The 23,864-nt window shown below is 32.1% G+C and overlaps 1 protein-coding gene across 2 annotated transcripts in view; it reads left to right on the forward strand.

Moving 5' to 3' along the window:
- Positions 1-23,864, forward strand: part of LOC118193558 (protein LZIC-like) — a 46,601-nt gene that overhangs the window by 15,638 nt on the left and 7,099 nt on the right. Inside the window, exons 4-5 of one of the 2 annotated variants that reach the window (XM_035364665.2) lie at positions 17,184-17,361; positions 22,187-22,270. In XM_035364665.2, the coding sequence (XP_035220556.1) occupies positions 17,184-17,361; positions 22,187-22,233 (225 nt within the window). In that variant the 3' untranslated portion in view covers positions 22,234-22,270. The remainder of the gene's footprint in view (positions 1-17,183; positions 17,362-22,186; positions 22,271-23,864) is intronic. The other variant, XM_035364664.2, reaches the window with a different exon arrangement.

Here is a 23,864-nt window from a genome sequence, read left to right on the forward strand (position 1 = left end):
AACAATTAATGTGCTCTTACTGATCAATTGTAAATTGAATTTGAAATTTCGTGATTTTTTTTTTTTTTTTCAAGAAGATAATGTTGATCTAAATAATACATCAAATGTTCAAGCACATTCTGAGTATATTTTCTTTATCTAAAGACCTTTCTTTCCAATTCTTATTTCTTTTTTGGGGGGGTTATACAAAATAAAGCATCAAAGATTTGACAACATTCAGAAAGCTACTGAATTCTCTGAGTCTGTATTGTCTATCTTGGGAAAACATGCCAATAGTTGAACAAAGAAAGGCAACAAATATTAAAAAACTAGTGACAAATTTCTTTTGAAAAGGTCCTATCTCCACAAACATTAAAGAAGTGTGGTTCACTTTTGTCAAGCTGCAGGGTTACAATAGTTGGCATGTTGTTTATTATCCAGGGATGGAAGGATGGGAGGGAGATGTAGTGAGAGGCATTTCTTGAAAATACAGCATTTATGCTACTTTGGCTTCGCTCTTCCATTTTTCTGGCTGCAGAATACTGCTGAAGATAATAATTTAGAAGTCAAACAACAAGAATCAGTGTTATATTTTCAAATTTTTACAGGACTAGTTTCAATGGTTTTACTGAACCATCATCCTCAGCTGTAAAAGCGCAAATGTACGAGATAAGATATAATGATTAGATAAGATAAGGTATATTTTTTATTAGATAAGATGCATTATTATGAATCAAAATTGTTTGAAACTTTAAACTTCCCGGTATGATTCCGCTACGTAGACGATACTTTTACCCTGTTTGAAGGTAATAAAGATGATTTAAATAAAATTCTTTCAATAATGAATTCCAATGATCCTGCTATTCAGTTCACTTTTGAACTTGAGACTTGCAATTCTCTTCCGTTTCTCGACATTCTGGTCACACGTAACACTTCAGTACTACAGTTTACTGTAACCTTCATCGGTTTGCCTTCCACCACACTTCAAATTATGTCATCCGACTAAACAAAAGTTAGCTTCATTTTATTCCTATGTTTTCCATGCTCTTCAAGTTTGCTCCTCCAAACTATCCCTTGATGAAGAACTAAATTATTTAAAAGCAATAGGTATTGACAAGAGCTTTTCACCCAACATTATTAATCAAGCTGTTAAAAAATTCTCATCTCAACACACCAAAAGGCACACTCTTATTTTAGGAGATTATAAAAATTCTGTTGTCATTCCCTTCTTTCCATTAATTAGCTGTAAAGTTGCACATATTTTTCAGAAATTTAACTTTTGGGTCGTATATTCTCCCATCAATAAAATTCTGAGTTCCATACTCAAGAACCCCATTCCGAATATGAATTCCTGGGGTATTTACAGGATTCCTTGCCAGTGTGGTTTAATTTACATTGGCCAAACTAAGAGAGCCTTAAAATTTCTTGTTAAGGAACATGAGGCATATGTTGGAAAAAAGGAAACACAGAAGTCTTCTGTTGCCCAACATTGTTGGTCCAAAAATCACACTTTCAATTTTTCTGCTGCCAAAATTATTCAAAAAACATCTTCCATTGGTGAACTGGATTTTTTAGAGGTATTTCACATTCAAAAAAAAAAAATCTTTCTGTTCTAGTTAACGACCCTAATTCCAATCCATCTTTGCCTTCAGACTTTAAAGAAATTATGTTTTAGTTCTGGTTTCATCAACAGATGGCGCCAGTAGCTTATCTCCTGTCCATGCTTTCTTATCTTATCTCGTTCATTTGCGCTTTTGCAGCTGAGGTTGATAGTTTGGTAAAACCATCGAAACTAGCCCTGTGAAAATTTGAAAATATAATGCTGATTTTTGTTGTTTGACTTCTAAATTAATATTTGTTCGGCCTGTTATTGTATCTTAACTGCTGAAGATGTTCGGGCAGCTGCTGGTATGTTTGCTCATCTAGGGCTTGACAGAGTTTCTTCAAGCCAGGTTGAAACATCGTATCTTTCCCATCCTGCTGGCTATGTACTTAGTTCTTAATCTTCTTTGATTCTCAGTATGGGAGTTTACTAAACCATCCCTCTTTTTTTTCATAGAACACCTAAAATTAAGCATAAGCTTTAAAGTAGGAGTGAACAAACTTTTTTAAATCAGGCACAGCAGAAAAAAAAGAGCATTGCTCTTTTTTAAAAGTATCGCTCTTAAAAATAATTCCAGTGGAAGAAAAGGGCATTGCTTTCAAATTGACTCCAGTATTGAAGAGAAAAAAATCTGATGTGGACAGCGCATGACCTTCCGTGTTAAGACAGGGAATAGGCAGAATAACATTGAGCTTTAAATAAACTATCAACCTCTGGTTGGTCATTTGTAAATGAAATCTACCTGTTTACAAACTTTATAGTTCAATATTAAATATAAATACTACTCATTTTTCATTATTCTATTCCCCCATACAATTGACTATGATAACTGTACATGCTGATGTAAGCTTAAATACAAAAAACAGAAATCTGTGGAAGTTTCGTGTAAGAGTTATTGCGGATGACAAAAAAAAAAATTGTGTCTCAGATACAGGTGTGCTGATAGATAGACATCATTATAAAATTAGTAAAAGCATGTTTTATGGATCCTAATTGTAATTTTCAGAGATTCACCTCTTTGAATACGCACTTCACTTACCATTAAATTTACATCCTGTTGAGAGAATTTGAATTTGAGGGGAAGTTGAGAAGTTCAGTAAAGGTATCAAACTTAAAATAAATTTGTTATGCAAAATAAGGGAAACGCCTACAAATATTGAAATTTTGGATCAATAACATTACCTCCCCATACCTATAGTTCTTTTTTTAAAAAAAAATTCCCAGGCTCTTGCCTTTCATTGTTTTAAAATTAGCCATTGTTAAAAGTCCTGCTTTGCAAATATATGATGTGGAAAATAATATGCTTAGTGGTTTTTTTTTTTTTTTTCCTCTCTAAACTTAGATATTTGTCTTTAACAGAGATCCAAAATTTTTCAGTATTTTCAATGAAATTCAGTTTTAATCCACAGTCTGAAGAGAGCAACATCAACAGTTTTTCAGAGTGAAACTGGAAAAGGCAGTAGAAACAAACAGATATCTCATCCAGTGTAACAGCTTTAAATAGTATTAAAATCTTGTAGTTTAAATAATTTAAATAGATGAACATTAAGTTATTTGTGAATGGCAATATTCGAAACCAGACTCGAGTGCCACGTGCGACTCTCGCACGAAGAATGTAATTTATTTTTAAATGTTAGAATATGTTTTCTCTTTCTTGTTTGTATGTCGCCATTTTTTTGAGTGTTAAATAAAAGTTATTGCTGTGTTCCATCATTGGAATTGCTTCATTTCGTCAAAGAAGTATCACAGTCATAATTATTTTGGAGGCACCGACCAAGATCGAATAATCGTGCGTATTTTTATTTTATTAGTTCATCACTGAACATAATATTAGTGATACCAGATTATTACTTCCTGTTCATATAGAATTGCTTTATTTTATTAGTTCATCACTGAACGCAATATTAGCGATACCAGATTATTATTTCCTGTTAATATTAAATTGTCTTATTTTATTACCGTATTTGATATTATATTTAATATTCATTTTAGTTGTGCAGACGGTAGACATATATATATATTGCTCTATGTTATTATTCTTATTTTAATCACAATTAATGTGGTAGAGAGAATGAACTTCATATAATTTAAATATTTCATTTTTAAGGTATACGTACTTAACAAAGTGCATTTAATTTCGTGATTCCTGACTGCATTAATTAATTAAAGTAATTGAATTGAGCTATTTTGAGGAAATATAAAGAAAACAGTGTTCGTTAATTTTAAACATAGAAACAATGTCTTACTTAGGAAGAACTCGTAAGGAAGATTTGCAAAATCTCGCGGCTGAACTGGGAGTTCATGTGACTGCAGATTTGAAAATAGTCGATTTAAAACAGAAAATTGTTGAAAGTAGAGATTATGATGAAGTATTCGTCAAAGGAGTCTTAGACACAATAATAGAAGAACGGAAAGTGAGGGAGGAAAGGGAAGAACGGAAAGAGAGGGAGGAAAGAGAAGAACGGAAAGAGAGGGAGGAAAGGGAAAGAGAAGAACGGAAAGAGAGGGAGGAAAGGGAAAGAGAAGAACGGAAAGAGAGGGAGGAAAGGGAAAGAGAAGAACGTAGGAGACAGGAAGAAGCGGAAGAGCGGAGAAGGAAAGAACAGTATGAATTAGAGAGATTAAGACTTGAAGCAGAGACAAAGTCTCAAAATACCGGACAGATCCGGCCGAAAACGGAGCTGCGTCACCTTATGCAGAAATTCGATGACAAGAAAGGAGATATCAGTCTATATTTGCTATTGTTTGAAAGGCAAGCAGAATGGGCTAAAATTGATAAAGAAGAATTTGTATCTCATTTACTAGGACTACTTCCTTACGAAGTAACCCAGTTAATAGCTAGAGAACCCTCCGATAAAGCTAAAGACTATGAACACGTAAAGAATTTATTGTTAAGACGGTTTAAACTAAGCCCGGAAAAGTTTAGGCAGAAACTTATGAAACATCAAAAGAGTACCGAATCCACATGGGTGGATTTCAATTATGAAATAGAAAATTATTGCAAGGAATGGGTGACTGGTCTAGGAGTTAAGACTTTTGATCAGTTGCTAGATTTGATGGTGATTGACCAACTTAAGCGTCGAGTTCCTCCTGAAATTCGAGATCATTTTCTTGATGAGTGGGTAGAGATGATTTCATCTAAAAAATTAGCTGAAAAACTTGATGCCTATGAAAACGTTTGCGGAAACTTTAAAAAAAAGCCTGTAGTGGATAGGCAGAAAGAAAGATACAATGCACTAACTCAAGGTAAATTGAGTTCAGATAATAAAAATAAAACTGAAAACAAAATGTCATCAGGATTTAATACGCAAAGCTTGTTTCATAGACCTAGAAGTCCACGTCCAGATGATAAATATGAAAAACGAAAGACGCCACAATGCTATCAGTGTGGGTCCTATCAACATTTAAGGCCCCAATGTCCAAAACTTAAGAATAGTACTGAATCTCCTGCTAATCTTAACAGAATTAGTGCAAAACCAGAGGATAAATTTCTATTACCTTATACTAGTATGGGTTACGTAAATGGTCATAAAATTCCTATATTAAGGGATTCAGGTGCTAGTATTGATATAGTTTGTCGCAAATACATCACGCCGGAAATGCTGACAGGTGAAAATGTGTGGGTGCAACAGCCATTAGACTTGAATCCAACCTGTTTACCATTGGCTGAGATCGAACTAAATTGCGATCTTGGGCGAGTAATAACTAAGGCTGCCATTATTAGAAATGAACTCGACAAAGGAAGGTATTTATTAGGCAATCGAACTTTTGCACTGTTGAATAAACAAAGAAAGGAGCCTGATAGTTGTCCTCACCAGGTTAATGCTGTCTCTACTAGAGCTCAAAGGAAAAGAGAAATAGCTGAAGAGAAGCTCTTGGAACCGATGAAGGAAGAAAATAAAGCATCCAGATATGTTTTTGAAGAAGAAGATAATTTACCGGAACTAAATACGGAAGATGAAGCTCTCATGAAACTGGTAAAAATTGACTCAGAAGAAATTGCACAACTTCAGCTTGCTGATAAGGAACTGTCTAAAATCATCCAAGAAGTTAAAGAAGGTACATGCAAAAATGAGAACTATAGTCTGACAGGAAAAGAACTTTTAGTTAAAAAAACGACGGATAAAATGGGCTTTGAAAGACAGCTTGTCGTTATACCTGAAAAACTCAAGCCGTCAATTATAAAGATGTGCCACGAAGGAACTTCTGGTCATTTGGGTGTCAAAAAGACCAAAGACAGACTTGCTAGATATTTTTACTGGACGAGGTGTTACAAAGAAACTGAAGATTTTGTAAGAACCTGTGATGCTTGTCAGCGCGCTGGAAAAGGAAATGACAAAAAGAAGGCTCCAATGACATTAGTACCAGTAATTTCCGAAATATTCACTAAAATAAATGTCGATGCCGTTGGTCCGCTACCTATTTCAAAGACTGGAAAAAAATATATTATTACAGCTCTGTGTATGTCGTCCAAATATCCAGATGCTGTAGCGGTGACAGACATTTCTTCGCCATCTGTGATTGATGCTTTCTTACAGATTTTCAGTCGTATGGGTTTCCCAAAAGTGTTCCAAACAGATCAGGGGACCTCTTTCGTCAGTGCTTTGACAGAGGAATTTTTGGAGCGTTTCGGCATTAAACATGTAAGAAGCTCTGTGTATCATCCGCAGAGTAATCCCGTTGAGCGATTCCATAGAACGCTAAAAAGGGTGTTAAGAGTCGTATGTATAGGAGCGACTTCGGATTGGGAGAATTATCTACCATCAGTTCTTTTTGCTCTCAGAACAGTCACACACGAAAGCACTGGTTTTACACCAGCAGAATTAGTTCATGGCAAAAACCTACGAACGCCAGTCACTTTACTTTATGAGCAGTGGCTAGAACCGATTGAAGAAAGTAATAATGTTGTCAGTTACGTTTTCAAACTTATTAATCGAATGAAGAAATGCCAGGAACTTGCCGTGGAAAACATGAAAGAAGCTCAACAACGGAGGAAAACATGGTACGATCGAAACGCAGTGAAAAGAGAATTTGCTAGAGGAGATTTAGTTCTTGTTTTATCAACGAATCGTCAAAATAAACTAGAAGTACAGTGGAAAGGACCTGGAAAAATAGAGCAGAAAATTTCAGAAACCAATTATATTGTAAGTTTCGAGGAACAAAATGAGCCAAATCAAGTATATCACATTAACATGCTTAAACCATATTACAAAAGACCAGAAATGATTAATATGATAACTGAAGTGGAAGGAGACTTAGAAATGGACATTCCTCGTTTACCTTCCAATCCAAGTATATTAAATTTCTCGGACATCATAGAAGAGAATGAACTCGAGAAAAGGTTGAAATCCGAGCAAATAGAAGATTTACGAAAGATTTTATGGAAATATTCTGGTTGTTTTTCAAATAATCCTGGACTAACAAACTTAGTTTGTCACGATATTGAGCTATTAAATAACGAACCAATACAAATAAAGCCATACAGACTGTCACCCCGACAGACTGAAATTCTCAAAGGGGAAATACAGAAAATGCTCGATCTTAAAATTATAGAGCCGGGAGAATCGGACTATACATCTCCCATGATTTTGATAGAATCTTCATCAAAGGATCCTCGGCCTTGTATTGATTATCGTAAACTCAATGCTGTTACTAAAACTGAATACTATCCTTTGCCTAATATTGAAGAACGTATCGAAACTGTAGCAAAAGCAAAATATATTACCCTATTAGATTTATCTAGAGGCTACTGGCAAATTCCGTTAACAGAAAGAGCCCAAAGATATGCAACATTTGTAACTAGTTTTGGAAGTTTCAGGCCTCTACGTTTACCCTTTGGATTAAAAAATGCCCCATATTTTTTTAGCAAAGTTATGACTAAAGTCCTGGCTGCATGCGAAGGTTTCGCTGTACCATACCTGGATGACATTGCCATTTACTCAAAAAACTGGGAAGAGCACCTTAAAAACTTAACTTCTGTTCTAGAGAGAATACAGAAAGCAAATTTACGACTAAAACCATCAAAATGTAAATTTGCACAAGATCAAGTGAGATACCTAGGCCATGTTGTGGGACAAGGACAACGAACCCCGGATGAAGTAAAGATCCTGGCTGTAAAGGAGTATCCTACACCTAAAACCAAAACAGAAGTACGTGCTTTCTTAGGACTGGTAGGGTATTATCGCCAGTACATACCGAGATTTTCGGAAATTGCTTTACCCCTCACGGACGCTTTGAAGGGGGTAACAAAAAAAGGAAATATACAATGGTCTGAAATATGTGACAGAGCTTTTAAAAATTTAAAAGAGTTGCTATGCAAGAAACCAATTCTGTATGCTCCCGATTTTGATAAAAGGTTTATTATACAAACCGATGCCTCAGACAATGGCATGGGTATAGTACTATGCCAATTAGATGATGAACAACGTGAACATCCTATCTTGTATATAAGCAAAAAATTTACTAAGTTTGAAAAGAATTATTGTACTACTGAAAAGGAGTGCGCTGCTATCATCTACGCTATCAAGAAACTGCATTTTTATCTGGATGGTCAGCAAGAATTCTTGATTCAAACTGATCATAATCCTTTGGTCTGGCTACAATCCAACGCCAAATGTAACTCTAGATTGATGCGCTGGGCACTCTCATTACAACCTTATAATTTTAAGGTCATTCATCGCAAAGGATCTTTGCACAAGAACGTAGATGTTCTGAGTAGAATTAAGTAATGTAACTCTTAGTGTATGTAACCACGTTTAGAATTAATTTTATTGTTTAATGTATGCTCAACTAATGTATTTGAACGTTCTCCATTTCTTTCTTTTTAAATGTAGTGTAAAAGTATTGTTTAAAACTTAAAATTTTTTGGCCTGAAATTTAGAAATTTATAAGAGAAATAACCTTTGCTCTTTAAGCAAATGAGCAAGCCGAGCTTATTAAACTGTCAAATTTTACAGAACTTTTCCCTTCGGAAAAAGTCTCTCCGTTGGGGGAGAGGTTGTAACAGCTTTAAATAGTATTAAAATCTTGTAGTTTAAATAATTTAAATAGATGAACATTAAGTTATTTGTGAATGGCAATATTCGAAACCAGACTCGAGTGCCACGTGCGACTCTCGCACGAAGAATGTAATTTATTTTTAAATGTTAGAATATGTTTTCTCTTTCTTGTTTGTATGTCGCCATTTTTTTGAGTGTTAAATAAAAGTTATTGCTGTGTTCCATCATTGGAATTGCTTCATTTCGTCAAAGAAGTATCACACCAGTCTGTTTGTTAAGTGTTTAACAGTGGAAAATATTTTGATAGTGTTCTGTTGTCAGGGAGAATGGATTCAGAAATGTATGTTTGTGTTCATGTATATATGTAAGCACAAATGTGTGTTTATATGTGTACACATATATGCACAAACATACATACATACACACACATATGTACATACATTTCTGAATCTGGTCCCAATTACAGAATAGTACCAATATTTAAAAAAAAAAAAAAAAAAAAAAAAATTATTGTTAAAATGTTCAGTTGTTAAAGAAATGATTGCTCCATTTTGTATCCTGCACAGAAAGAAACTTTTTTTTTTCCTCCTCTCTCTTTTCCATAGTAAACGTTTTTCACATTACACATAATTTGTCAGTTGATGTAAGCATGTTTTCATTGTTTCCTTGCATACTTATATTAACAATATTAAAGTAGCAAAAATATTAGCCAAATACACTAAATTATTGCACCAGTTTTCATTTTTCAGATGTTTTCCCCAAACTTTTTTTGAAGGGGGGAAAACAGTAATTAAATTTGTAATGGCAACATATAATGTAAAAACTTTCCATATGATAGCCACCTCACTACTGTATGACATTGTAAACATTTGTAGCCTGATTCTGTAGATGAGCAAAGTTGTTTGAAAATTTGGCTTTTCATCCATCTCATTTTAATAAAATTAACCATGGAAACTACTTGATTCAATACTTTGTTTAGCTACTTAGATATTGTTTTTATGACAAATCCTTTTGTAAATTTTAGCCCAGATTTGTATGGCTAGCCATTAACCCAAAAGAGCTCTCTACCAGTATTTTAGTAATTTAATTACAAAAAAACACTCAAAAATTAAGTAAAACAAAAATATACTACTTTGTATGAACACCAGTCTTTTAAACGCGAGCAAGACGCACATTTTGAACAAAAAGCTTTCGTTTTTCACCAGCTGCAAAGGATCCAACTTGCATCTGATGAAGAAATAAAGCTTTTCATTTGAAAAGCATGTCCTGCTCATATTTAAAAGTTTGGTGTTCATACAAAATAGTATATTTTTATTTTAAGTGGATTAATGCTATTTTTTATTTATTTAATTTTTTTCCTAAAGTATATCAGGAAAAAGTACCAAAAATCACCTACTCAAACTGGTAGTCAAGTATATTCCAAATTTCCTATTTTTGATTTGTAAATAAGAAATGAGCTTTTTAAAACAAAAACACGCAATTTGGCCTAAATATAGAAACTAAACATTATTATATACTACATGAATAACTTTATGAAATACACTATATATGACTCTGATATGGGAAATTTGACTTGAAACATTTTTTTTAAAGATGGTATAAATTAAAAAAAAAAAAAAAAAGGTTGTTAAACCATGGTAATCTTTATAGATATATAAAGAATGTGATATTTACTTTTAAAAAATAATCTAATTTAAATATAATTTTAACAAATACAGGGCTTAAATAAAACTGACAGTTTCACAGAAAAGAAAAAAGCTTTTATGAATAGAAAGTGAAAACTAGTAAAGATATAATGATGAAAGCCTCATTCAAACCTGCAAAAGTTCACTCAGATATAGTTCTGATGGTTTTTTTTTTTTTTTTTTTTTTTGACAAACTGTATATATATACTGTTTGTATGCAACAAAAGTTAAGGCCTGTTTTCAAGGATTATTTCTTTTTAATTTAACTCCTACTAAAAATCTTAATACACACTTAATCCTCATTATTAATTAAAGAAAATTCTATAGTTATGATATATTTATGTTGCTAAAAAATAGTTTTAAAGAAAAAGGTTTTTAAAAATTCTTAAATAAAACAAATATTACTATGAAAGGAAAAACTCTGTAATCAAATATTGAGGTGATTAAGTTATAAATAGGTGGCACTTTTAAATATAGGCAATCTGTTGACATTACGAGTTAATACCATTTTATTCCTTATAATGTTTGGTAAGTTCGAATTCACTGCCACTTTATTCCTGATTTACCAGATCATTCTTATGCATTAGCTTAAATTAAAAAAATTTAGGATTTATTCATGCATTATTAGCTAAGATACACTAGTATACAAATTTTCGGCTCATTTATAGATTTTGAATTAGCTTTTCTTTTTTTTTAACAAAATAAACATATCGCACAATCTTATCTCAGTAATTTAATAATAATAGTTTTTTTTTTTTTTTTTTAAATCGCAGTTAGTATTTGTTTACGAAACCAAAACGCATACGACTTGGTGAAGAAAGGTTAGCACCAATCGGCGCAGCTTTCTATTTCAACGGAGTACACGGAAAAAGAACATAAAATTCAATTATTTGTAAAAGGTGATTTCAGTAAATAATGTCGCAGTATTTAATACATTTTGATGCTATTAATACATGCTGAAAATGTCATATACAGCGGCAATTTTCTTGTACAACATGGCTGAAACTTTCCAACCAATTCAACAGAGATAGTAAAATGACAAAAATACTGGAAATAAAATAATAAATCATGCAGTTGTAACTTAACTATAAAAGGTTACAGGTTCTCCTTTTATAAAACTTTCTTTACATACATAGGCACCGCAGCGGATAATAATTTTTTCTTAAATTTTATGTGACCAAGCAGAGCAGACGTCTTTCATCCCATAGAAATGAATGTAAAGTATTTCCGTACTTTCGGAATTCGACCAGTGTCACGTGACACTATTGTTGGAACTGGTTAGAGGTTGCAATAAGCTCTCTACCAGTATATGTCTCGTTGATTAAAACATGCTTAATCCTTTCTGGAATTTTTTTGAGAAAATAAATGTTTAAGATTTACTTCGTAATTTTTAATACAGATACTTTGAGTTTTTATGTATTTTTGCCGTATCGCGAAGTGAGAACTGAATTAATTGAATGAGAAATACTCAATCGTCTGTGAAAAACTGTTTTTTTTTTTTTTTGTTTTGTCTGCTTAATTTCTTTTATATATCATTCTAGATTTATTATAGTATTTGATTAGAACATGTGGCAACGATTAGATAATTCTTTAAATGATATAAATTTTGTGCATTCTGAGATATAATACTGTTAAGTGAACCTAGTGCCAGAGTGTCGCTATGGTAAACAAATAGAGTGAATTTTAAAGAATGCATTTATTCTATTGTGGTTTATGCGTTGTCGGCGAAGTAGATTTAATTCAATCCAATAAGTTTAAATGAAATGCAAGAAAAAATGCGTATAATTTAATATCAGATATAAGGAAGTCATGTGGTGTACACATCAGATTTTTTTGTATTGCAGCTTAGTGATTGTTTACCTGTTTTATAATTCCCTCCCCTCCCCCCCCATGAATTTTCTGTTCTTTAGATCTAAATTGGCTCATCTGCAGCTGAGTGGGTAAAGCCATAAAATATTTATAATTAGCATTTTTTTCTCATATTTAATGAAGAATATGAATCAGGATAAATCAATATTAGAAAATTTGTTTTCAGCTCTGTTTGTTTGCTGAATGTTGATTCATTCTATGGTAGAGTAGTTGTTAATCATATTCCAACTAATAATGATTTGATTTATTAAGCATTTCATTAGCTAAATGAGTTATTAGAATGATGTTACTTCAGTTTAAGGGCTTGAACAAAATTGCTGAAAAACAAAATAGTGCTGTCACTATTTTATTTTTACAGCTTCTTCAGTTCATTTCTACTAGTTCCTTTCTGCTTTTTATTCTGTTTGTCATGTTTGTGTTTTCTTAATCAGGTGATTATATGCATACATTTGTAGATAAATTAAGTTATGACAATAAAGTTCAGAGAATGATGCTATAGGATGTGTATGTGCAGTAGTTTGCAAATAAGAAACATGGAAAAAATACTCCATAACATGTTTAGACAGGCCTAGGAATAGGCATTGTGGATTTGTGTTAATAACACTCCATGAAGCAGTAAATAAATTTAAGACTGTGTTTCAAGTTTGGTAAATCTGTAAAACAAAGTGATGACATTATGAAACAAGTAAATGAAAATAAAACCATTTCTTTAAAATGTATTTATGAATGGTTTAAACATTTTCAATATGGATGGAATTCCACTCAAAATGCTGCTCAAACTGCAAGGCCTGCAATTTCCTGTAGTGATGAAAACATTGAAAAAGTAAAGATGTTAACCTGAAAGAGAAATAATGAATGCTAACACATGGAAGGATGTTCTGGCAAATTTATTGCAAAGAATCCATCGTGTGCATCCATAATATGCTAGTTTTTATGCCCGGCTGCATTCGGTCCTTAACCTGAAGCAGTTATTGACGTTTTCCTGCACATAATGATGTGTCAAAGATAACAAAGGCTTGTGATGTCTTTGTTTTCTCATATTGCAGCTTGATATGATGAAAAGTACTGTTTTTCAGTTTTTAGGTACCCCAATTCTTCCATCATATCTTCTTGTAAATGTTGATCTGTCACAGCTTGAATGATCAGGAAACTTTGAATTCTTCTAAAATCCACATCACAGCAACTCAAATCGTTTTTGTGCTATTTCTAAATTATCCTTTAATTCTTCTGCATGCTTGTTCCATGAGAAGCAAGCCACATATCTGTAGCCCTCAAATTTTATCAATTCTCAACATTTGTTAAAAGCAAAATCATCCTGTAGACTACGACTTTCATTAAATTTATTAGAAATTCCCAAAGCTTTTATTGCCACAAATTTCTCATGATTTTGGACGTCAAATCAACTTCTAACTTGTGTTAAATTCTGTATGATATTAACCATGAACCATGATGCATTACACCAGACGCAACTGGAAACCTTGATGCATTGCATGATTTTCTGTTCCTCTTATATTTCTGCATTACATGAATTTCTGTTCTGATTTAGTTTATACCACTACTAATGATTCAGAGATTTTAACAGATCCTTACAATTGGATGGATAGATCCACAAGCAAGCGTGCATCCAAAGCATCCACAAGCAAATCCAACTTTTAAAGATTTTCATAGCAGAATTGTTTGATAGATTCAGTACAATATTTTTATTTTTAATTATTTATTTTATGTTGAATAACATTATTAAGTTTTTTAACTAACAAGAAGTTAAATAAAATAATTACATTTAGATGTTATTCAGTTTATGTTTACTTTGTAAAAAGAAATTAAATAAACAAGTTACTTTATTTTTGATATTAAGTAGTTTTATTTTACCGTATTTCATACATATATTTTATTTGCATATGAGTCGCACTGTTTATCTGCGAGAGTTGCACACAGCTTGCAACCCTCACGGTGGTTACCCTTGTTATTATAAATCAATAGTGTGTTAGTATAAATGTGAGAAACATAATTAAAAATAATGATAATGATTCAACACATGAGTTATTTTTTTTTATTTTTTACAACTGTCAAAATTCTGCTTTAGTTTAGTATTTAGTTCTACTAAAAGGCTCACTACATTTCAGAAACTAAGTGGTCTGTTATCTGAGAAGAAAGCAAATAGGGCAGTACAACTAGTTTTGTACTAGTGCGTTGTTGTTCTGCCTTTAAATGAAGTTACAGGGTTCCAACCTTGAATTTGCAGCTGTGTGTGTGGAACTTTGAGAACTGGTAAGCGAATATCGCTTTAGTTCAGGAAACAGAAACGTAGACTCAAGAAGAGTTCATTACCCTTTATTGCTCAAAATAAGAATTAACAGATAACCTCTTTCTCAGGACGTACAGAAAAGCCTCCACTTGGACTTGAACTCAAGAGTACTAAGAAAATCAAACTTAACTAATTTTCCCCTTTGCAGAGTTAGCCAACTTAATAGCATCTTCTTTTTTTGTCAAATCATAAACACCATTGTATTCAGCACACAGTATAAATAACTAAGTGCTGGACAGACCATACAAGTTACCTGCCCAGCTTCAACTGAGCACAGTTGTTTCCAAAGGATGCCAGAACAGGACACAAGCGCTCGTTGCCAAGTGCACAACTCATATTACTGTATACAACAAACCAGCCCTTACTTTAAAAATATGCTATGTATATACCAAGTTGAAAGTGGATGTATACAAAGGTGCCACCATACTAGTATTCAGTAGTCTTTAACCACTCAACCATTGGAGAGGCCATATGAAGAAGTTGTAGTTATCACACGACTTCTGAAGTAAAAATATGTCTATGGTGGTACACTATGCAGTAATGCAACTTTGTCTAAAGATGTTGCTGGAAAGTTAGAAGTATGTTCAATGAAAAAGCAGAGAGAAATACCTTCCGTCAAAGATTAAAAGGTGCAAAATGCTTCCAAACTGGAAAAATCATTATCATGAGTTTTGATTAAATCTTATCAGCTGGTTGAGAGGACAAACTGCTGAACACTTGTAGTTTTACTTAAATTTAAATCATAGTGAAAGGAATGACTGCAGGGGGGGTTTCAGATTTTTCTCATGAATATAAGCATGTTTCCCTTATAAAGAAAGCTGTTCAAGAATGCATTATTTCCCTTAGGAAAATAATCATAGCCCTTGTATGCTTTGACATATTTAATTAAATAAACAAATACTCTCATTTAGCACCGTCTGTTATAGAATATGAGAAAAAAGATTTATTGACAGAAAATTAATTCAGCCTAATGTTTCTGCAGATGTTCGGTAAATAGCTATTTGAACGTACAGTTGAAGAGTAAAAATTACACTAACCAAGCAGTAAATTAAAATTTTTCATTTCTTTACTTCTAAAATGTTATAGAATTGTAAAAAAATCATCACAATTCCATATCTGCAAATGATAGTGAATGGAAGTAGAAATATGAACGTTGCTGGTGACGGCCTCTATTTTAGATATTTTATTCATTTAGATAAGGCAAATACATAGAATCCCTACAGTATTGCAGTTTACCTCAAAAAGTGCCTATAGAATTTTAGATAATGGTAGCCATATTGCTTTTGAAATCTTGAGCTCTTTAGACCAGTTTTGAATAAGTGAAATTCACATTATGAAATGGAAACAAGATGATTTCCTTACATGCAAATCCAAACTCTGAAAGCTATTAAAACAGTTAAAGTAGGCCATATAATTAAGAAAATTATTAAAAGTAAAATGAAATAATATATAAATTATAGCAGTCAGGCAACAACCATACACAACAAATAAAAAATTTCATTCTATGTGAAGTGTTTCACAGACCTTTCACAAACAAAACTGACTGTGTGCAAGGGATTGTGCTGATTCATTTTTGCAGCATTTCAAAACTTCGAATACATATATGTTTGTGTGTGTGTCATATGATACAAAATAAATTACATTTCCTTTTTGTGTAAAATAAAGCATCGAATAAGTTCTATGTTGATTTTTTTGGATGGGAGAGGAGGGCAGGAGGCAGGAAATGAGTTGAATTATGTTACTCTTGCATGCATTGTAAAGCATCTTTTGTAGAGAAAAGTTTTATTTATAAATGTTTTCTAAATTTTTAACTTAAAAGCAAATTAAAATTATTCTGGAGATGTATGTAAATTTTATATGGTTGAAGAGGTTGATTCTCAGATATAATTCTGCAGTTTTAGTAACTTGAAACATTTAAATTCTATATCCTATATTAGTCTTTGCTTGTTGTACAGTTACATTTCTTTGACAATTCTTACAGTGTTTTGTTGGTAAATCTGGAGTATTTCATTATTTTGATGCATAATTTTGTGATATTCTTTACAGTGTAATTAATTAAACTATTTTGAATAGAATAGCACTAACAACTAAATTAGCATAAAATCTATGATGATGAAGGTTGTGTTCTAATAATATCTGCAACAAGAATCTGTCTTGGGTTTTTTGTGATTTCTCTAGAATTTAAGATAAATATAAATAAACAAATAAAAAAAGAAAGAGGGAAAGAACATGAAACAAACTCTTAAGAAAATATTGTTAAATGTTTGTTTTCTGCCATTTTGAAATTTATTGATATGTTATAGTGTTATATGTTATTAGGAGTTATATGTGATACCTAACTTGGTGCCTACTCCCCATCTGTGCATCAGTTTTTTTTAATCATTATTTGAAATTTTATAGTTTCATAATGCTTAACAATAACAACATCAATTTTTATAATCATGTTTATTCTGATTGATTTGATAATGACAGAAATGGCTTGCCTTTTTTAGTAATCATACTATCTATTTAAAAGAAACTTGAAGTTTAATTTCAACATATGTATCTGTTGTATTTCTTTTATTGTGGCTAGAGTTTTCTCTTCTAAATGCCTTAAAAGAATCTGAATGTTATTTTTGGTATGTATGATATTAAACAACTGGAAACTAAAATCTAAGTAAATGCATTTTAATTCAAAGTAACAATATAAAAGTATGATATAAAAATTTTTTCATAGCTATATTTTAGAATTTTCTCATTTACAGTTAGAGCGGGATGCAAAAATAGGAAAATTATCCAAAGATATTGCATATCAACAAAAGATTGAGATACTTTTTGCTTTAAAAAAACTAGGAGAGGATTTAAGTCCAGCAGAAATGGATTTTCTGCAGCATCATTCAACTGCTTCTATGCGGGAATTTGAGCGAGTCTCAAATGAAGGAGGTAAGTTATTAATTTATTAGCTGTTGTTGAAGGGTATGAGATAGTTCAAGTCAATTGGAAAGCAATCCTCCAACATTTTGATTTTTGAGGAAAATCGAAACAATTCTGAATATTGAAGATTATACTTAGTTAATCCTTATACGAGTTGAATGGTTAAAAGACAGATGCAACAAAATTTCTACTGACTTGAACTTTTCTTTCTTGGTCAGATTACATTTCTGCAATTCGACCCACAGGCCAGTCAGTCTGCATTTTATTATCATTTATCTCAAGGACTAAACATCTTTCTTGAGACCTATCATGTAAGATTTTCTTATGTGGTTGCTACAGTAAAACACTAAGGTACTCATGACAAAATCTTTTTTTATTTTGTCTTAGTCTTTGATGATATTTCCATTTCTTCAATGTACTAACTTGGCTTGATCTCTCTAAATGAGGAATTCTTTATCTGCAGGTCTTGAATAAATACTGAATATGATAATGGTGCAATGACATCTAAATCTTCTGACAAGTATGTCAGAGCTTAGACATTGACAACAGTTTCTGTGTCTCAAAGTATAGCTAACAACTCTTCATATGTCTAACAGGCTTTATCAAGAACTCTTCTCAATAATCTTTCTATTATTTGTGCAATCTTTCCCACCAATCTCCTACCAAACTGTGTTTTGGGGTGGGGGATGTTATTTCCACTGAATTCTCACAGTAGATGTGCTGCAATGGATTTGACTTCAATCAATAGATCTCTAGATTTCCACCTTAAATTATTTCCATTGTAACTGTGGGCAGTTTCTGTATGCCTTCTTCTTAAAACCCTCTAAATCCTAAACACTTTCTAAACCTTAGAAGAAAACCATTGGTAAACAAATTTTCTAACAGTTCTAAATAAAACGCTACAATACACTGCATACATGAATGGTAAAATCCAAACTTTCTTCCCTTTCTTTAAATGTAATGAACCAGATGCATCAACTCCTGTAACTTTAAAACCTAACATATTTTAAATTTTATCTTCATGGAGAGTAGTAGGCTTTATATCTTCTACAACAAATGCATTTTTATAACACTCTGCTAACAGATTTCCTTTTCCTTTCTCTTAAAATTCAAAGTTTCTTTCAAAGATTTGTGAAAATGTACTGTAGAAATGGCACCAGCGTGTATGTGATACCCAAAGATCAGTCTGTTTGTCAGTTCATACTTCAATGATAAAACTATACGGCATCAAAAATTTTCTTCATCATCCCTTCTAATGAGCTTTTCCATTTTTATCAAGAAAGTTGTAAAATCCTTTGAGGTAAGTGTTTCCCTTTAATGAGTCAAACTGAACAATCTTCGATAATATCTTTTCTGCCACTTCTAATTCTTTTTTGTCAATTCTCCTTAAATTTCTTTCTTTTTATTTCCAATTTCACATAAAGTGCAACATCCAAGAGAGTATCTTGAAAAATACCTGAAGTACAACTTTTCTTTTACAAGCATGCAAGCAAAATTGGAAAGAATACCTTTTCTAGACATCACCTTTACTTTAGAATATTTTTCCTCAACCATTCTGAACTTTGCCACCATTCAAATTTCAGCAAAATTTTTATGAGATGCCTACAAGAAGGTGAGTCAGCTGGGTTGAGATCTCCAGGCACTTGTTTCCAACTGCTTCTTGAAGATAATGACTGCATTTCATCAATTCTATTTTGTACAAATACTCCGCAAAGAATGTCTTGACTATACTTGTACGACCAATGGTGAAATTCTGCTGTTCCTTCCACTTCTACCTGTGCCTATATCCTTGCAAGTGCTATAGGAGATTTGGTCTAGTAATAGTTTGGGATTTTTTCTAAGTTCAGAGATTGTGTGACAGCCAAAATAAGATTGTGTGACAGCCAAAATAAGATGGACAAGATGTTCCCTTTAGTAAAGTTTTCAAATTGAGGCTTAATATCCTTCACAATGCAGAACATCATGTCTTCATTTTTATTCCATATTATTCCAAGTACAAAAACAGCTTTGCATAATATATTTTCAGATTCTACAAATGTGTGCTCCCACCATTACAAATAGAAACAAGCGTAATTTAACAATTGAGAAGATTCTTGCACAAATCAGTGTCAAGAATTTTTGCCAGGCAGAGTAATTACACAGAAAATTGTAATCGTTTTTGGCTATAGATATCTGAAAAAAAGCTTGTAGAATAGTAAACTTAATGTCTAAAACAACTTTTTTTTTTTTTTTTTTTTTGAGAGTGGTAGATAATGGATGTTTTTTTGGGTTTTTAACACAGAACCTTGAGTTGCTTTTTTATTTTACACTAAAAAAAAAATATTTTTGTATTCATCAGTTTTCTGTAGGCGAATCAGTTTTTTTACAGGGTTTGTGCATAGTTGTTTAGCTATGTTTAAATTGTTTGTTTAAGTCTATTTCTCCAACCTAAGATAATCTAATTTCGTAACTAATGGCCATCACCGTGCCTAGTAACCATGCTTTTACAATGAACAAGGGCAGCTAGTTCCTTTTCATGGTAATTTTTAATTTGTTCAGTATCCTAAATGTTCCAAAAATCAAAATTCCAAAGTTTTTACTGTTTGTGTGTTCAATCAACATTAGCATCATGGTGCAAGCAGAAGTGACAAGATTTTCAATTTGTATCTTCTGATTCTTACTGCATAGTTTCTCCATCAAAAGGCATCCTATTTCTGTTTCTAATGCCATTGAAGAACAATTTAGTTGCTGAATCTTCTCCATTACAGTTTTCCAATGATTATTGGAAATGGATTTCCAATAATCATTGGAAAACTGCAATGGAGAAGATTACTGTTCTGTACGTAGCAGTGACGTATTTTTATTAAATGTTGAATTCCTGTTAAGGCAGTTCTTCTGGACTTCAGTAGTCAAAAAGTCAAAAATCTTCACAGGTGATTCAAGAGCTGCATTTGACACTTTGTCGATTTTTAATGCATATATAGTTGACTCCCTTCTATTCAAAATGGTTTTTTTTTTTTTTTTTATTAGCTGACATTTTTGTCAACTGGACAGAATCTGATGTTTGGCTGCTTTGATACAAAATTATGAATAAATAATTCTCTAAACAATCAGACTACCTTCCATTTAATAAAAGATGCTGTCTTCCATTATTGAGCAAACATATGCTCAATAATATGTTTATTTAATATTTGACCTGTTAATTCTGCATTGCTTATATACTAATTATTTTTTCATTTGCAATATGATTTGAAATAGCATTTTCTGCTTTATTTAACTTAGTATTTTTGATTTTAGACTTCTGTTTTTTCGTAATGGAATTATATAGTATTTTCCTCAGTAGAAAACACATGAGTCATTCTTTGGCCAATACTGAATTTTATGTTACAGTTCTAAACTCAAGTAATATGTACTCTGTGTTTTCAATAATCCTGTTCTTTGATGTGAATTTTGAATTCGCACATCTGACCATTATGCTCACAGGTGTAAAATATACACAAATATATCATCACCCAATGAAATTAATTCTGTAGCTGTGCCAATATTCAGTCTTGAATGTGATTTATCCTCAAATTTTTGGTTTTATCTATATATTTGCTTTTCTTATTAAATTTATTACTATTTTGATAACTAGGTTGCATAATCTCTATTCCATGAATATCTAATGCAACATTCAAGATTTTATTTTGAATCTGTCTAAATTCTGATGTTAAAACAGCTGGTAACAACTTCAATAATGTGATGCAAAGCAAACCACAATATGTATTTGATGACAATACGAGTGCTCCTAACTTCAAAATTATGTTTAACATTTGTCATATAAATTATGTAATCTGTGTATATCATCAGAATTTTTTATAGCACTGATATTCAACAAATTATTTAAACGAGCATGTTTAAGCATATCCTGCCTTTTAAAACATTCCTATAACAATTTTATGGCAGCAGCATGATTCTTTACAGTTGAGCTAAATCTGCTAATGGCATTGGCTGCTGTTCCACCTGATAAGGACTTTATATAATCAAATTTTTCAGTGTCAGATAAGGAGGCATTATTATGGATTGCCTTCTCATATAGGTTCCAAAATTTGAGTAGTTTCAGATTCTCTACAAGATTTGTTTATAACTAATTTGGACTATTTGGCTGCTTTTTTTTTTTTATTCGAAATGTTGGGAATTGTGCTTAGAGATGTATAATTATTGCTAATATATGCTAATAATTGAATAATTAGCAGTGTTTAATTGTTTAATACATCTATTCAGTTTTTTTTTAAAGAAAATAATTGTTACTTCATATTCTGTGTCATTCAGAATTTCACTTTCAATTTCATCTTTCTTTAATCTGACTTTCAATGTCAGTATTTGATTCTTTCAGAGTGGCATTCTTTAACATTTAATTGTGCCAGTTTTAAAATATCAATTAAGCAATCTTGTTTACTTGAAGAATTTGCAATATTTTTAGAATAATTTTGTAGAAGCAATTTGTGTGCAGAACACCACTTTTCTATAGAGTTTCTTCCATTGTCAAAAATTTAAGGGATATTTGTACTGACCTACTCCCAAGCTTTATTGAAGATACTTCCTGATTTAAAAATCCACTTTTTCCCAATAATTGAATTCCAATCTATAAGTCCCGTAGTCAGAGCACCACTTAATATCAATAGGTATCAGTCAGTCTTCACAATAAATCAGTTAGGAGAGCAAGTAAAATTGATGTGTGTCAAAATTATTCAATAATAAATCTTCATGTTTGGACTTTGAATGCAATGTTATTTATTTACATGTTATTTATTCTGGAAATTGGTTTGTTTCCAAACATCAAAACCAACTCGAACGTCCATTCTTTTTTCAACAGTCCAAATTCCGGTTTTCCCTTGTAGACACTTCTCACACTATACATGAGAAAAAGGGGTGCAGGCTCTGGTGAAGAGAATGATGAGTAAGTGCTCACAATAGCTGTTGTGTGGTCATGTTTCTGCCTCTTTATTTATTTATTTACACATTTAAATTGAAATATATTAAGGTATATTTGAAAAAACTGTAATGCTTGTGTTTTAAAAGTTAAAATTCTGTTCTGTTTACTTATAATAGTAAACAAATATCCAAATAGTTAGAAGTATGCCATGCATCTTGATGTGGTCTCTGCTAAAGAAAAAATATTCAAAGTCTGTATGTATTTCTGCATGTTGCATTAGTTAAGAAAAGACTTCATTTACAAAAATTGTATTGATGTTAATTATATTTCTTTTCTCCTACACCACTGCACCATGGTTCTGATGTGCATGCTCTGTTAAAAGACACAGCAAATAAAAGATTAGCTTGACAAGTGCTGTCGTTTGCAAAGGAAATTATAAAATTATTTTTAACATCCCCTCTTGAATTTACTGGGAAGTAAATTCATATATCTATTAATAGTACAGTGTGTAATACTTCAAACAAACACTAGAAGATATAAAATAAAATGCAATAAAATATTTACTGAAATTCCATGACAAAATTTAGTAATTTTACTGCATGGCAAAATAACAGGAAACTTGACATCATCAATAACAATATTTGTCTTGGCTTCTAATCAGATTATCACAATCAACTGTAGTCTAAGGCAGAGTTGACAAACCTTTTGAACTTGGCATGCCAAAATTCAGGAAAACTCTAATATAAGCCTGGTGCTGTGTCACATATAAAGTCATCCACCTGCCAAGAATGCACTCAAGGTAAGCTCAGCCTATATGGGCAATAACAAGGTTATTGTGAGAGTTTTTTTTTTTTTTTTCTCTATTTTGTGTCTCTGTCAAGGACTCTGGAAACTCTTGTCACTGAAAATGGGTCCGCGTGTAACTTATGACATGCATGTGATAGATTCACCATGACTTTGTCTAAGGTCTTTAATTTTATCATCATTCACACCTTAAATGATTTCTTTTGAACCAGTAACAAAAGAGCACCTCAATTCTTTCAGTTTCTGAAAGTGGCAAATTTTTGAAGGTTTAATTAGTATTTTTTCATAATTTAAAGTAAAATCTAAGATCCAAGCTAACATGTATGCAGTTTTCTTTACAGATGAAAAGTACCTACAGTACCAGTTGTCAGGCATAGAATCTTTGTTAAGAGTTGTCAATACTGATTTATGTTTTTCTGAATTAATGACTTTTTCGTCCGGCAAGTTGGTGCTTTTAGACCATGTCTGCTCTAGTTTTAACAGCCATGCTCATCCCTCCCACCCTTTTGATTGCAAAAACTGTTTAACTGAAGAACATCTAGAAGGGCATCAGCTGCATTCATCTCCAAAGAGGAGTGTCTCTCTTCTATTTTTGAAAGTGTTCTGATTTCTTAGACACAATTTCAAACAAAAGTTCTCCACTGTACGTCTTGATTGATCCAGCACAAAAGGTTGTCGATGCAGTCCAATAAAATATTTTTAAATTTGGTATATTCAAATCAGAAATGACTGCACTTTCCAATCATGGTATGATTAAGCAAAGGACAATAATTCCAAACAAGGGATGGACACATTCTTTAAAGGCTCAACTCTA

Source organism: Stegodyphus dumicola, chromosome 7 (assembly GCF_044657685.1).
Source record: "Stegodyphus dumicola isolate Sdum_Otavi_A_Nest chromosome 7, ASM4465768v1".
Taxonomy (NCBI): Eukaryota; Metazoa; Arthropoda; class Arachnida; order Araneae; family Eresidae; genus Stegodyphus; species Stegodyphus dumicola.